The 16530-nt window shown below is 40.5% G+C and overlaps 1 protein-coding gene across 1 annotated transcript in view; it reads right to left on the bottom strand.

Moving 5' to 3' along the window:
• Window positions 1-11574: 11574 nt before the first annotated feature.
• Window positions 11575-16530, bottom strand: part of LOC106605051 (2-oxoisovalerate dehydrogenase subunit beta, mitochondrial) — a 90078-nt gene continuing 85122 nt past the window's right edge. Inside the window, exons 10-11 of the mRNA XM_014200299.3 lie at window positions 16322-16483; window positions 11575-12062 (exon numbers count right to left, since the gene is read on the bottom strand). Coding sequence (XP_014055774.1) covers window positions 16343-16483 — 141 coding nt within the window. The 3' untranslated portion in view covers window positions 11575-12062; window positions 16322-16342. The remainder of the gene's footprint in view (window positions 12063-16321; window positions 16484-16530) is intronic.

Below are 16530 nucleotides of genomic sequence, written 5' to 3' on the forward strand. Positions count from 1 at the left end.
GTCTATTGTTGTGACTTAGATGATGATCAGATCAAAATTGATGACCAGTTTATGCAGAAATCCAGGTAATTCCAAAGGGTTCACATACTTTTCCTTGCCACTGTACATTTCTATTGGATCAAGTAAAAGTGAAAGTCACTGAGTAAACTACTGCTTGAGTAAAAGTGTAAAGTATTTGGTTTTAAATATACTTAAGTATCACAAGTGAATGTAATTGCTAAAATATACTTAAGTATCAAAAGTAAAAGTATCAATTATTTCAAATTCCTTACATTAAGCAATTAACTGATAGTCCAGATCACACTCCAATACTCAATCATTTATAAACAAAGCAAGTGTGTTAATTGAGTCCACTAGATCAAAGGCAGTAGGGATGACCAGGGATGTTCACTTGATAAGTGCGTGAATTGGACACTTTTCCTGTCCTGTTAAGCATTTAAAATGTAACAAGTACTTTTGTGTCAAGGAAAACGTATGGAGTAAAAAGTACATAATTTTCTTTAGGAATGTAGCGAAGTAAAAGTAAAAGTTGTCAAAAATATAATTAGTAAAGTAAAGTACAGATACCCCCCAAAAACTACTTAAGTATTACACTGCGTGCACAACTATTAGGCAAATTGTATTCCTCGGGATTTATTTTATTGAACAAACACAATGCTCTCAGTCAATCCAAAATGTTATTGAACCTCAAACCTGAATGTTTAACAAAGGAAAAGTGAGTTTTGTCTTTCTCAGGGAAATATATAAGTTTTCACAATTATTAGGCAACTATTAGTGTGCAGAATTATTAGGCAACTAAATTACAAAAATAATTTCTCTCAATTCACTTGTTGATTCTCCATTTTTAGAGTAAGTGTAACAGATAAGTAACACATAATGACAATTATATAACATTTTTGGCCTTTCAAAAATATTCAGTGACCAATATAGCCACCCTTATTTTCAAGAACTGCCATGACCCTTTCATCCATGAAGTCTGTCAGTTTCTTGATCTGTTCCTAATCAATTTTCACTGAAGCAGCAACCACAGCCTCCCAAATGCTGTTCAAAAAGATGTATTGTCTTCCATCACTGTAAATCTCACGTTTGAGAAGGGCCCACAAGTTCTCAATAGGATTTAAGTCAGGTGAGGAAGGGGGCCAGGTCATTATTCAGGCATCTTTGAGGCCCTTGCTGGCTAGCCAAGCAGTGGAGTACTTGGATGCATGTGATGGAGCATTGTCCTGCATAAAGATCATGGCCTTCTAGAATGCTGAGGACTTCTTCCTGTACCACTGTTTGACGAAAGAATCTTCCAGAAACTGGCAGTAGGTTTGGGAGTTGAGTTTCAGTCCATCTTCAACCCGAAAAAGTCCAACTACCTCATCCTCAATGATAGCAGCCCATACCAGTACCCCTCCATCACCTTGCTGGCACCTGACTCAAAGTGGTGCCCTGTGTCCATTACTGATCCAGCCACGAGCCCATCCATTTGCTCCATCAAGAGTCACATCATTTCATCTGTCCATAAAACCTTTGAAAAATCTTCAGGTATTTCTTCAGTCTTCAGGTATTTCTTTGCCCAATCTTGACGCTTCAACTTGTGAATCTTATTCAGTGGTTGTCTTGTTTCAGTCTTCTTGAACTTGGCCATGTCTCTGAGCACTTGACACCTTATACTTCTGAACACTCCAGGTAGGTTGCAGTTCTGGAATACGGTGGCACTGGAGGATAATGGGTTCTTGGTAGTTTGATGTTTAATTCTTCTCAAGTCTTTTGCAGTTAATTTGCGCTTTTTCTTCCCCATGCGTTTTCTGCGCCCCAGTTGACTATTCGCAACAAAACATTTGAATGTCCGGTGGTCACAGCTCAATAGTTGAGCTATTTAAAGAGTGTCGCATCCGTCTGAAAGGCATTTTAAATTTTTGGTTTTTCAGCGTCAGTTACATTTCTTTTTTGGCCCATTTTACCTGAGGTAATGAGGCTGCCTAATAATTATGCACACCTTGATATAAGGTGTTATTCACTTTCGCCACACCCTCCCTCATTACACAAATACATATCACCTGAAAATGATTAAATCCAATAAGCATTCAAGTTTATATGGTTTGGAGTTCGAAAATGTGAATAGTAACAATGATAAGATCAGAATAGTCACTTGCCTAATAATTGTGCACGCAGTGTACTTTAAAGTATTTTTACTCAAGTACTTTACACCACTGGAACACAGTAAAGAGAGAAAGACCGAGACAGAAAGACAGAGACAGACCATTACATGTGTAATGTATGTATTATTAGAGTGTGTGTATTCAGTAGGGGTTTGATGCTGCTAGGAGACCTGTGTGCCCACTGAACCTCTTCTGTTGCTCTGCTCTGCCATCAGTGCCTTAATGGGCTGAGAGCACAAAATGTAGGTGTGTGTCCGTCCGATTTCAGGTAAATGTTTGATGAAGTAATGGAAGTTTAAATAATCAGGATAAAGACACAGTCCCCTGTGACTCCAGTCAACAAACGCAGAATGAGTGTGTGTGTGTGTGTGTGTCTGGAGGGGAACAGATGAACAGCTGGTTAGTGGGTTTTCTCCTGTCAATGCTCATTTCACTGAGTTGAAATGGATTTGCAATACCTTCAACCCCAATAGGTTTCAGTCTTGGATCAACATCATAAGCCTATTTGTATCTCCTTAGGGGATGTAATGCCTCCATGTACATTGGAGACTGGCATGTGGATTTAACGCTGGAGTTTAAATGGTTGACCTCAAGAAAATATCTTAGCGTTCCAATTCTTTACTATTATATATTAGTAATTGAATAGGATATCGATGTCCATTCTTTGCTAGATCCCAAGGAAACAATAAAACACTTTTTTAAAACTGTTTTCCGTTATTCTTCCCGCATCACAATGTTCCCTGAAGCACTGCAACATCATCTGCAACAGCATTGGGAAGATTGAACGAATCATGGGATGGATGGGAAGGAGGAAGCTGAAGAAAACAGCAAAATGTCTTGCGGTGTTGAACGTCTGAGAGCTTTGACCAATCAGAACAGGAAATGACTGGAGTCTGAGTTTCCTTAAAGTTCAGCTGTAGTCTGTCTGAATGCACCAACAGGGACGGGGAAAGGGAAAAGGGATATCTAGTCACTATTGAATGCATTCAAATGAAATGTGTCTTCCACATTTAACCAAACTCCTCTGATTCAGAGAGGTGCGGGGGGTTGCCTTAATAGAAATCATCGGTGGCCGGGGAGCAATTGTTGTTGGGGGTTAAGTGCCTTGCTCAACGGCAGGACGGCAGATTTTTCCACCTTGTCGGCTCAGGGATTCAAACCATTGACCTTTCGATTACTGGCCCAACGCTCTTAACGCTAGGCTACCTGCCCCGAGTCACAGAGGCATCTTACTAAGGCCCAGAAATGGGGAATTAATCAACTTCACAAAGATGCCAATGGTACATGACATGTGATCATCACATCGTATCTTGAGAACACTTTCAATATTGGAAAAGAGTATCAAGCTCTGCAACATTTATTTTTAACCAGTCACAATTGTGACAAATTGGCTTCTAGTTAATTATAAATAATACACAGGAGGGACTATAATGCCATTTTGTTATATCAAGTGCAAAGATTTGAACATGTTTCTTGAGGATGAGTTCACCAAATTCAATTAAAGTTGTAACGCAAGACTGACCTCACGACTCACGAGGCCACTGATAGCATGTCTTCAGGGCTTTTTCATTAGAATCTGTTGCATCATGTAAATAAATGCACTATTTATTGACTTTCTTAGTCAATTCAACATTTCTACTGTATGCATTTGAAACACTCAGCATATTCTAAAATATTACAGTGGTCCTTTGACTTTGAATAGGGGTGGTGAAGGCAGAGAGGAAATATGTGACAGTAAACATTTTGCAGAATTTTGTCATAAGCAATATTTTTATTTTCAATGACAGCAGTCATATAACACTGTACATGAAAAGCTTGATGTTTTCCCCCGCAGTAAACACAAGTTAGAGTTGAAAAGGGACCACAGTGGATCCTTTCCCACTTGCAGAGGAGGGATACACTGAACGGTGACCAGCCCGCCCACCGTGTGGTTTCGTGTTTCATGTAAATATAGTGCCTAATGACAGTGTCAGAGCATAGATGCTATTATACCCTTCAAACCAGAGGTCATCTCTGCTGCCTGCCACACCCTAGGGTGGGGCCACCTCAACACCGCGGTTATAGGCCCGGCTTTTGCCCTAACCAAAATGACAGACATTTTATCTTTACATTTTCTCTGGGGTTTCGCAGTCGGGGAGTGCTGAGAATTCTCGGTGAAGCGAACATGAGGTTGGCAGAGACTGGGTGATTAGTGGCATTGTCTTTTTCTTTTTTTGACCTTTAACTAATAAAGGTTAAACTTAATAGTTCAACCTTTGTTACTTTCTCAGTTTATTTGGTCACCTTTGAAGACCAAAACCGCAGCTTCCAGTTGATGTGAACCGCAAGAACTTTATGATAGTTGGTGTTGAACGATTGCGGAAGAGGTCAAGGCATCCATCTTACTTTGTAGTAATGTGAGCGACATCGTCATTAGAGAATAAATATATTTATCTCGGCAAAGCCCTGCTCATAATCAGTCCAAGCCACTACAATACATCAACTAATGTCCTTCAGAGTTTAGAGTTCAACCTGCTTTTGTTTGATGTCTTCTAGAATTCTTCACAAAAGATATTGAGGAACAGTAGGCAAAGAAACAATTGCTCTCAACAACACGTCACTCCAATGTGTGGCCTACATCGCTGCAGTCAAAAGGACATCCAAAGAACACAGAAAAAGCCAAAAGTGCACATTGACTAGCAGTCACAGTCCTCTCAGAACAAAGTCCAACACATGTTGTGTTCCTGATTAGGCCCACAAGACATTTCCCAGGTGTCCAGATCTCAGCCCAGCTGTCCTGGGCATCATCTGGACAAGGCAGACCAGCTCTGTCCGCTTTATTTGATCGCATATAGCGCTGGCCATGAGGAAAGGATTACTGTACGCTCAGTGCTTGTTAGTGCTGCTTTGATGTACGATCCACCTTTCTCCTCCAAAGCGTGCCGATGGTTTGAGTTTTACACTTGGAGAGCAAATGAATCCTCTGGGATGAGGCCTCGTACTGTATATTTGGCCGCGGCCACAACAGGCCACTCCTTTCATGCACTTAGTCACTGTGTGTAGAGGTTCCATCATTGAAAAGTGTTTGAGATGATTAATCCTAACACACATACATACATACATACTTTTCCACCCTGAAAATGTCAATCTTACATCATCTCAGGATGTTTCACGCATTCTATCCATTAATCTTTCCAAAGGCTCATACTTTACCTTTAGGGGGAAGCTGGCCCTGTTATTGGGGCCATATGTTTCATACTGTACGTTAAAGGGATAGTTTGGGATTTTGTCAATGAGGCCCTTCATCTACTTCCCATAGTCTTGGATACCATTTTTACGTATCGGTGTCCAGTATGAAGGAAGTTAGAGGTAGTTTTGCAAGCCAATACTAACTGGTGTTAGCGCAATGACTGGAAGTCTACTATTCCCATAGAATTCCAGTCATTGCACTATCACCAGTTAGCAATTGCACAATCACTAGAAAGCAAGTTCCTTCAAACTACACGCAGAGACAAAACAATGGTATCCACTAGTTCATTGGACTCTGGGGAAGTAGATAGAGGGCCTCATTGCCAAAACCCCAAACTATCCCTTTAAACCTATCCAGGGCCGGCCAGAACAAATCAGTTGGACGGGCATTTGATTTCCATCGAAGGGCACGTTTTTTTCACAGGCTCCTACATTTAAATGGGTTTGATAGTAAAGATATGTAATTTAACTGTAAAAATGTTTTACCTTTTAAAAAGTGGCATGATGTTTTCACCTCACTGTCAAACAAATCACTTCAAATAGTAGGTTACCTTTGCACGTTCGTCCAAAATAATTCTAGAATCCGAACAGTGCACTGTGCACCCGCCAACTTTCCCTTCAATTCACAAGTGGCTGAAACGAATCTCACTGGAGAAACCATCCGAGAGAGCGAAACAGCACCTCTCTGCCTTACTATATGTAGCACATGTAATCTGATGATGTTTGGCCAATAAAGTATGACGTGCCATACACTTGTTTTTGTCCAGACAGCATCAGCTAAATGGAGTACACATACTGAGCCAGAAGGGCGCTGTTTTTCTCACTCTAATACTTTATCTAAGATTGATGAGTCTTTCTGTCGTCGCGCATCTTGGTCAAATCAATATTAAAATATTTTATTTGGATTGGCAAGGAGGTACGGTAGGTTGGGCCAGGCCTCCTAAGGCCCACCCATAACTCTGGCTCTGAGCCTAGCGAACATCTAATAGACAGAGTGACATGTTTAAGAACCGTGATCACTGACTGATAGTACACTTTTACTGCTCTCAACTAAACATATACAGTGCCTCCGGAAAGTATTCAGACCCCTTGACCTTTTCCACATTTTCTTACGTTACAGCGTTATTCTAAATTGTACTACATAGTTTTTCCCCCTAATCAATTTACACATAATACCACCAAAATGACAAAGAAAAAACACGTTTTTAGAAATTGGCTAATTTATAAAAAAAGATTAACTGAAATTTCACAATTACCTACAGTTGAAGTTGGAAGTTTACATACACCTTAGCCAAATATATTTAAACTCAGTTTTTCACAATTCCTGACATTTAATCCAAGTAAAAATTGCCTGTCCTAGGTCAGTTAGGATCAACACTTTATTTTAAGAATGTGAAATGTCAGAATAATAGTAGAGAGAACGATTTATTTCAGATTTTATTTCTTTCATCACATTCCCAGTGGGTCAGAAGTTTACATACACTCAATTAGTATTTGATAGCATTGCCTTTAAATTGTTTAACTTCGGTCAAACGTTTCAGGTAGCCTACCACAAGCTTCCCACAATAAGTTGGGTGAATTTTGGCCCAGTCCTCCTGACAGAGCTGGTGTACCTGAGTCAGGTTTGTAGGCCTCCTTGCTCGCACATGCCTTTTCAGTTCTGCCCACAAATTTTCTTTGGGATTGAGGCCAATACCTTGACTTTGTTGTCCTTAAGCCATTTTGCCACAACTTTGGAAGTATGCTTGGGGTCATGGTCCATTTGGAAGACCCATTTGCAACCAAGCTTTAACTTCCTGACTGATGTCTTGAGATGTTGCTTCAATGTATCCACATAATTGTCCCTCTCATGATGCTATCTATTTTAAAGGCACAGTCAACTTAGTATATGTAAACATCTGACCCACTGGAATTGTGATACAATGAATTATAAGTGAAATAATCTGTCCGTAAACATTTGTTGGAAAAATTACATGTGTCATGCACCAACTGATTTGCCAAAACTATAGTTTGTTAACAATACATTTGTGAAGTGGTTGAAAAACGAGTTTTAATGAGTCCAACCTAAGTGTATGTAATCTTCCGACTTCAACTGTAAGTATTCAGACTGTTTACTCAGTACTTTGTTGAAGCACCTTTGGCAGCGATTACAGCATCGAGTCTTCTTGGGTATGACGCTACAAGCTTGGCACACCTGTATTTGGGGAGTTTCTCCCATTCTTCTCTGCAGATCCCCTCAAGCGTTGTCACGTTGGATGGGGAGCGTTGCTGCACAGCTATTTTCAGGTCTCTCCAGAGATATTCGATCGGGTTCAAGTACGGGCTCTGGCTGGGCCACTCAAGAACATTCAGAGACTAGTCCCGAAGCCACTCCTGCGTTGTCTTGGCTGTGTGCTAGGGTCATTGTCCTGTTGGAAGGTGAACCTTCACCCCAGTCTGAGGTCCTGTGCTCTCTGGAGCAGGTTTTCATCAAAGATCTCTCTGTACTTTGCTCCATTCATCTTATCCTCGATCCTGACTAGTCTCCCAGTCCCTGCCGCTGAAAAACATCCCCACTGCATGATACTGCCACCACGTTTCACCGTAAGGATGATGCCAAGTTTCCTCCAGATGTGATGCTTGGCATTCAGGCCAAATAGTTAAATCTTGGTTTCATCAGACCAGAGAATCTTGTTTCACATGGTCAGAGTCTTTAGGTGCCTTTTGGCGAGCTCCAAGCGGGCTGCCGTGTGTCTTTTACTCCAGAGTGGCTTCCGTCTGGCCAATCCACCATAATTGATTGGTGGAGTGCTGCAGAGATGGTTGTCCTTCTGGAATGTTCTCCCATGTCCACAGAGGAACTCTGGAGCTCTGTCAGAGTGACCATCGGGTTCTTTGTCCCCTCCTTGACCAAGACCCTTCTTCCCTAATTGCTCAGTTTGGCCGGGTGACCAGATCTTGGAAGAGTCTTGGTGGTTCCAAACTTCGTCCATTTAAGAATGATGGAGGCCAATGTGTTCTTGAGAACCACGTTTTGGTAACCTTCCCCAGATCTGTGCCTCGACACAATCCTGTCTCGGAGCCCTACAGACAATTCCTTTGACCTCATGGCTTGATTTTTGCTCTGACATGCAATGTCAACTGTGGGCCTTATATAGACAGGTGCGTGCCTTTCCAAATCATGTCCAATCAATTAATTTTCCACAGGTGGACTCCAATCAAGTTGTAGAAACATCTCAAGGATGATCAATAGAAACAGGATGCACCTGAGCTCAATTTTGAGTCTCATAGCAAAGGGTCTGAATACTTATGTAAATAAGGTATCTGTTTTTAATTTTATAAATGTGCAACAATTTCAAAAAACCTGTTTTCGCTTTGTTATGATGGGTTATTGTGTGTAGATTGCTGAGGATTTTTTTTATTTCATCCATTTTAGAATAAGGCTGGAACATAAAATGTGGAAAAAGTCAAGGGCTCTGAATACTTCCCGAAGGCACTGTACAACCATTGCTATGCAATTTGTAAACATAGTATCTACTGCACTCTGAATTGCTATTTTCTACTGAATATTTTGAACAATATAAACCTAGGAGTAAAAATCATAGTAGAAATACAAATTATCTTGTGTATGTACAGATTATAAATCAAGTATTTTCATGTCAAATTCAAGATTTATGAATCAGTTTTGGCATGGACTTTATTGTATGCATAATTTAAAATACAATCTGTGCATATTACTGCATTGAACAAATATATAAACGCAATAAGCAACAATTTCAAAGATTTTACTGAGTAACAGTTCATATAAGGAAATCAGTCAATTGAAATAAATGAATGAATGTTGTGACCACCATTTGCCTCATGCAGCGCGACATCTCCTTCACATAGAGTTGATCAGGTTGTTGATTGTGTCCTGTGGAATGTTGTCCCACTCCTCTTCAATGGCTGGAACACGCCTTTATACACATCGTTCGAGAGCATCTCAAACGTGCTCAATGGGTGACATGTCTAGTGAGCATGCAGGCCATGGTAGAACTGGGACATTTTCAGCTTCCAGAAATTGTGTAGATCCTTACGACATGGGGCCGTGCGTGATCATGCCCGAAACCGGAGGTGATGGCGTTGGATGAATGGCACGACAATGGGCCTCAGGATCTCGTCATGGTATCTCTGTGCATTCAAATTGCCATTGATAAAATGCAAATGTGATCGTTATCGGCAGCTTATGCCTGCCCATACCATATCCCCACCGCCACCATGGGGGTCTCTGTTCACAACGTTGATATCAGCAAACCGCTCGCCCACACGACACCATACACGTGGTCTGCAGTTGTGAGGCCGGTTGGACGTACTGCCAAATTCTCTAAAACAGAGTTTAGAGAGAAATTAACATTAAATTCTCTGGCAACAGTTCTAGTGGACATTGCTGCAGTCAGCATGCCAATTGCATGCTCCCTCAAAACTTGAGACATCTGTGGCATTTTAGAGTGGCCTTTTATTGTCCCCAGCACCTTTGTAATGATCATGCTGTTTAATCAGCTTCTTGGTCAGGTGGATGGATTATCTTGGCAAAGGAGAAATGCACACGAACAGGGATGTAAACACGTCTGCACGTACGGAACATTTCTGGGATATTTTATTTCAGCTCATGATACATGCCGTCATTAACACTTTACATGTTGCATTTATATTTTTGTTCAGTGTAGTTTCATGAACGAGGCCTCTCAAATATTTCCAATTGTATTTCTCTGTGGGTGAGACAGAGGAGCACAGGAGGCCCGAAGTGAAATATCCTGCAAGGTGAGGCGCTGTTGCAACATGCACCCTGACAAGGGAAAGAGAGATAGAAAGGCTGCATACTCGGACTGTATGGGAGTTACCTGTGCACTAGTCTCTCTCTCTCTCTCTCTCTCTCTCTCTCTCTCTCTGTGTGTGTGTTGAAGTGTCTGACTCTGAACACCCATGTGTGCAGTTACAGATTCCCTGGGTACATAGTGGGAACATGTAAAAGTCCTGGGATTCTGTAGTGTTTAATCTAGATACCCTAATAACGATGCCATCAGTGAGACTGTTCCACCTTCAAAAATCCCATACGCCTCCTTGAAGCCCCTTTAATGCTTATCTCTAGTCTCAGGGTCAGAGCTGTGGTTAGGTATGTTGATTAAAGTGGGTCAGGCTGTCTACGCACCCCAGGGAGTCTTAAGGTATTTTTTCATGTATGCATCTGGCTGAGGGTTGGGATATCAGAGAGGATGATTGATAGGGTACTTGAAGGCGGAGAGCTGATTCAGTCAGCCTTTTCCGTGTTCAATCCGCCACACTCATGTTTACTATCATTTATCAGGGTCGTGTTCATTATGCACCAAGTGTAAGAAAGTGAATTGAAACAGGGAGGGACTATTTGGACTTGTCCTATAAGAAACTCATTTGGGTTTTAAAACATTTTCCTTTTAGTGCCGTAATGAGCACAAACCAGATTTATTTAGTCAGTTAAGAACAAATTCTTATTTACAATGACGGCCTACCCCGGCCAAACCCTGACCCGGATGACGCTGGGCCAATTTTGCGCCGCTCTATGGGACTCCCAATCACGGCCGGTTGTGATACAGCCTGGAATCGAACCAGGGTCTGCAGTGACACCTCTAGTACAGATGCAGTGCCTTAGGCCTCTGCGCTACTCGAGAGCCCATGGAGGTATTCCACAACAGATTCAGTCGATCTTACTCAAATATTCTCAAAAGGTCACCTACATAGCTTCATCATAAAAGTGAATGACCAGTATAAAAACTCTACTATCTCAGCTATGAAAACCATCAAGACATTAAAGTGGCAATCAGCAGTTGAAACAATAAAGTGTACTCCCCGCCACTGTTTCACCAAAAAGCTGAGGGATGGGGCTAGAGAAATGTAACCACTCAATTTCATAGATAGAGCTATGGATGCAAGGACTGACCATCCATGATATAAAAATTATAGTAATCATATTTTGAGGCTATACAGTGTTTGTATACATTGACTGCGTTTACAAACATTGGAGTAAAACAAGCTTATATTGTGGGTTTTGATGGGTTACGACAGTTGAACTCATGAGACATTTATAAGTTATATTCTTCAAGAATCAATGGGTACATATTATTAATTTATAAGTTAAAAAATGGATGTAGTTACTTCAGATTGTCCCTTTAATGAACTGTCAAACATAATGAGGCTGATGTACCACTGCAAGGTCAATTACTTTATTTTCATAAAAAAAAAACAAAAAAAACAGGTCCATTATTTTTAGTACAGTCAACTTGATGTGAAACAAAACTAAGATTAGAAAGGCAAAGGGTCACTCAAAGAGTAAAATTAAACAGGGAAGACTGAGGCAGAGACAACAATCCTAACAGTCAGAGTTCCTATTGAATAACACTTACTGGTACTCACATTAGTGTTTGTGAAACTGTCTGTGTGGATCTGATTTACCATGGAAGCTAGAAAGCGTACAGTAGTAAGAGAGACGACCAAGAGGACACCTATTCCCCATTTACAGAAAAGGTTCACTAAACCAGAAGTAACAGTCTGTGCTTGCACACGGAGGGCCAAAAGAACCGTCTGGATTATGCTTCCTGATTGGATGGCCGACAAAGTGTATTTTTCTGGATAATGTCCATTGGTGAGAACAATGGCAAGAGAAAGCTCTGAGTCCAGGTCCTCCGAGAGGTGGCTCTGGGAAGAATAAGGAGAAGAGAAAGGTTCAGTACGTCAGTCCAGATATCTTACTTGACATTGCAGAGGGAGCGAGAGAGCGAGAGAAAGGCGGGGGTTGACTCATGTGGAACTCAATTTACCATCCCTTTGGTGACTTCTTCCCAGGCTTGTTTTTACAACATGGTGCTCAAAACGACACAGGCAATTAAAAAAGGGATTAAAAACACAGCTGATCGAGGCGAATGACGACAGCGCTCTCCATTTCACAGTGAATTACTCATCAACGCTGCCACAAATAAAAGATAATCATTTGCACAAACTATAAAAAAAAAAAAACAGCATGGAGCTACACAAGTTCAATTGGAGACATGAAGCATAATCATTAAATCTAGACATCTTGTCAGTCAGAGTTTTCAGATAAAAATATATCATGCAGAACTGGTCCTCAGTCATGTCAAACAGGGAATCACGTCAGCTCTACAAAATACAGTGGGAAGAAAATGTATGTGAGAACCCTTTGGAATTACCTGGACTTCTGCATAAATTGGTAATACAATTTTATCTGATCGTCATCTAGGTCACAACAAATAGACAAACACAGTCTGCTTAAACTAATAACAAACAATTATACGTTTTCATGTCTTTCTTGAACACACTGTGTAAACAGTGCAAGGTGGAAAAAGTATGTGAACCCTTGGATTTAATAACTGGTTGACCCTTCTTTGGCAGCAATAACCTCAACCAAATGTTTTCAGTAGTTGCGGACCATTCCTCTTTACAAAACTGTTTCAGTTTAGCAATATTCTTGGGGTGTCTTGTGTAGAGGTCGACCGATTAATCGGACTGGCTGATTAATTAGGGCCGATTTCAAGTTTTCATAACAATCGGTAATCGCTATTTTTGGCCACCGATTTGCCGATTTTAATATATTTTTTATTTTTATTATTATTATTATTTTTTTTTTTTAACCTTTATTTAACTAGCAAGTCAGTTAAAGAACACATTCTTATTTTCAATGATGGCCTAGGAACGGTGGGTTAACTGCCTTGTTCAGGGGTAGAACGACAGATTTTTACCTTGTCAGCTTGGGGATGCAACCTTACGTTAACTAGCCCAACGCTCTAACCACCTGTTTTACATTGCCATGGTAAGTTGCTAGCTAGCATTAAACTTATCTTATAAAAAACAATCAATCAATCATAAACACTAATTAACTACACATGGTTGATGATATTACTAGTTTATCTAGCCTGTCCTGCTTTGCATATAATCGATGTGGTGCGCATTCGCGAAAAAGGACTGTCTTTGCTCCGATGTGTACCTAACCATAAACATCAATGTCTTTCTTAAAATCAATACACAAGTATATATTTTTAAACCTGCATATTTAGTTAATATTGCCTGCTAACATGAATTTCTTTTAACTAGGGAAAATGTGTCACTTCTCTTGCAAACAGAGTCAGGGTATATGCAGCAGTTTGGGCCGCCTGGCTTGTTGTGAACTGTGAAGACTATTTCTTCCTAACAAAGACAGCAGACTTCGCCAAACGGGGATGATTTAACAAAAGCGCATTCGCGAAAAAAAGCACAATCGTTGCACGACTGTACCTAACCATAAACATCAATGCCTTTCTTAAAATCAATACACAGGAGTATATATTTTTAAACCTGCATATTTTAGCTAAAAGAAATCCAGGTTAGCAGGCAATATTAACCAGGTGAAATTGTGTCAGTTCTCTTGTGTTCGTTGCACGCAGAATCAGGGTATACAGAATCTGGTTCGTTGCGAATTAATTTGCCAGACTTTTACGGAACTATGAAATAACATTGTAGGTTGTGCGATGTAACAGGAATATTTAGACTTATGGATGCCACCCGTTAGATAAAATACGGAACGGTTCCATATGTCACTGAAAGAATAATGTTTTCGAGATGATAGGTCATTAATATGGTCAAATCCGGAAACTAAGGTTTATTATATTATAGTTAAGTCTATGATTTGATAGAGCAGTCTGACTGAGCGGTGGTAGGCAGCAGCAGGCTCGTAATAGTCAAAGGTATATGGTTTAGAGAGAAATAGTCGACGCGTCATAATTCCTGTAATAACTTGCGGCTGAACTTGAAAGGGGTTCCTTCGTTATTTTACCGTTCATGTCTTCCATAGAGAATGTCTTGATTTACTTCAAATAAGGTCTGTGTTTTGTGCTTAAACCGCCTCGGCGTTTTCATACCCGTGTAAATCTCACTAGGTAACGTTTGTCAACATATTTTCATAAATCCACTCTACAAAAAAAATGACCTTCGCTTATATTGATCAGAGTTGTATCCTATGGATATCTACACAGTTATAAAATTGGCAAGGTGGTGTAAGCCTAAACCAAACAGACCTTATTTTAAGTTAATCTAAAAATATCCTATGGAATAAATGAAGGAACCGCTTTTCAGATTTTGCTAGAAGGTGTCATGGGAATTATGACTCGCACTTTGGTAGTCAATTCTTACCATGCCCATTATTAAAATAGGATTTCCTGCATATAGAAATTACAGTTTTTGTTTTCAGCATTCATCACAGGTAACTTAAACTCTATTTTTATTATTCAAACAGTTGAGAGTATGTCTCCTAAGCAGACTCTTCAGTATCATTGTCACTTCAGAGCTGTGTGTGTGTGTGTGTGTGTGTGTGTGTGTGTATGTATATATATATACACATACACACAAAAATCATAATAATAATAAGCCGATTAAATTGGTATCGGCTTTTTTGGTCCTCCAATAATCGATATCGGCGTTGAAAAATCATAATCGGTTGACCTCTAGTCTTGTGTGAACTGCTCGAGGTCATGCCACAGCATCTCAATTGGGTTGACTCTGTCAGGACTCTGACAGGGCCACTCCAGAAGGCGCATTTCTTCTGTTGAAGCCATTCTGTTGTTGATTTACTTCTGTGTTTTGGGTCGTTGTCCTGTTGCATCACCCAACTTCTGTTGAGCTTCAATTGGCAGACAGATAGCCTAACATTATCCTGCAAAATGTCTTGATAAACTTGGGAATTCATTTTTCGGTTGATGATAGCAAGCTGTCCAGGCCCTGAGGCAGCAAAGCAGCCCCAAACCATGATGATCCCTCCACCATACTTTACAGTTGGGATGAGGTTTTGATGTGCTGTGCCTTTTTTCCCCCCCCAAACCTAGTGTTGTGTGTTCCTTCCAAACAACTCAACTGTAGTTTGATCTGTCCACAGAATATTTTGCCAGTAGCGCTGGGGAACATCCAGGTGCAATTTTGCAAACTTCAAATGTGCAGCAATGGTTTTTTGGGACAGCAATGGCTTTTTCTGTGGTATCCTTCCATGAACACCATTCTTGTTTAGTGTTTTACATATTGTAGACTTGTCAACAGATGTTAACATGTTCCAGAGATTTCTGTAAGTCTTTAGCGGACACTCTAGGATTCTTCTTAACCTCATTGAGCATTCTGCGCTGTGCTCTTGCAGTTATCTTTGCAGGATGGCTACTCCTAGTGAGAGTAGCAACAGTGCTGAACTTTCTCCATTTATAGACAATTTGTCTTACCGTGGACTGATGAACATCAAGGCTTTTAGAGATACTTTTGTAAACCTTTCCAGCTTCATGCAAGTCAACAATTATTCATCTTAGGTCTTCTGAGATCTCTTTTGTTCGAGGCATGGTTCACATCAGGCAATGCACTTGTGAATAGCAAACTCACAGTTTGTGAGTGTTTTTTATAGGGCAAGGCAGCTCTAACCAACATCTCAAATTGGACTCAAGGTTAGCGGACTCCTGACTCCAATTAGCTTTTGGAGAAGTCATTAGCCTAGAGGTTCACATACTTTTTCCAACCTAGACTGTGAATGTTTAAATAATGTATTCAATATAGACAAGAAAAATACAATAATTTATGTGTTATTAGTTTAAGCACACTTTGTTTGTCTATTGTTGTGACTTAGATGAAGATCAGATCAAAATTGATGACCAATTTATGCATTTATCCAGTAATTCCAAAGGGTTCACATACTTTTTCTTGCCACTGTACATTTCTATTGGCAACGTTCCAGAACATTGCGACTCCTGAACGCATACCTGATATAAGGCTTCTGATATAATCTACATTGTTCTTTATGAAGTATGAATCCATGTTAAAAAGTGGTTGGAGGTGATTTATGATTGGATTTCTTTTATTTTTTATTCAAAAAGTTGTACAGTTAAAACCTACAAACCCCAGAGGACAGACACATCCATTTCCAACGTGGTACTCACCTGGGGATCAGTAGTTGGAGATCAGTAGCTGATCAACTTCTTGACGGCGTCAAAGCACTTCCACTTGTCTGGGATGTAGAAGGGTTCGAAGATGTGGGGGAAGGGAGTGTCGTAGCCGCAGACTCTAGCGATGGGCGCCTCTAGGTTGAGGAAGCATTCCTCCTGTGGACACACAACAGATACGTGGTCAGTCTCACTCTCTCAGCAGT

Source organism: Salmo salar, chromosome 05 (assembly GCF_965601325.2).
Source record: "Salmo salar chromosome 05, fSalSal1, whole genome shotgun sequence".
Classification (NCBI taxonomy): Eukaryota; Metazoa; Chordata; class Actinopteri; order Salmoniformes; family Salmonidae; genus Salmo; species Salmo salar.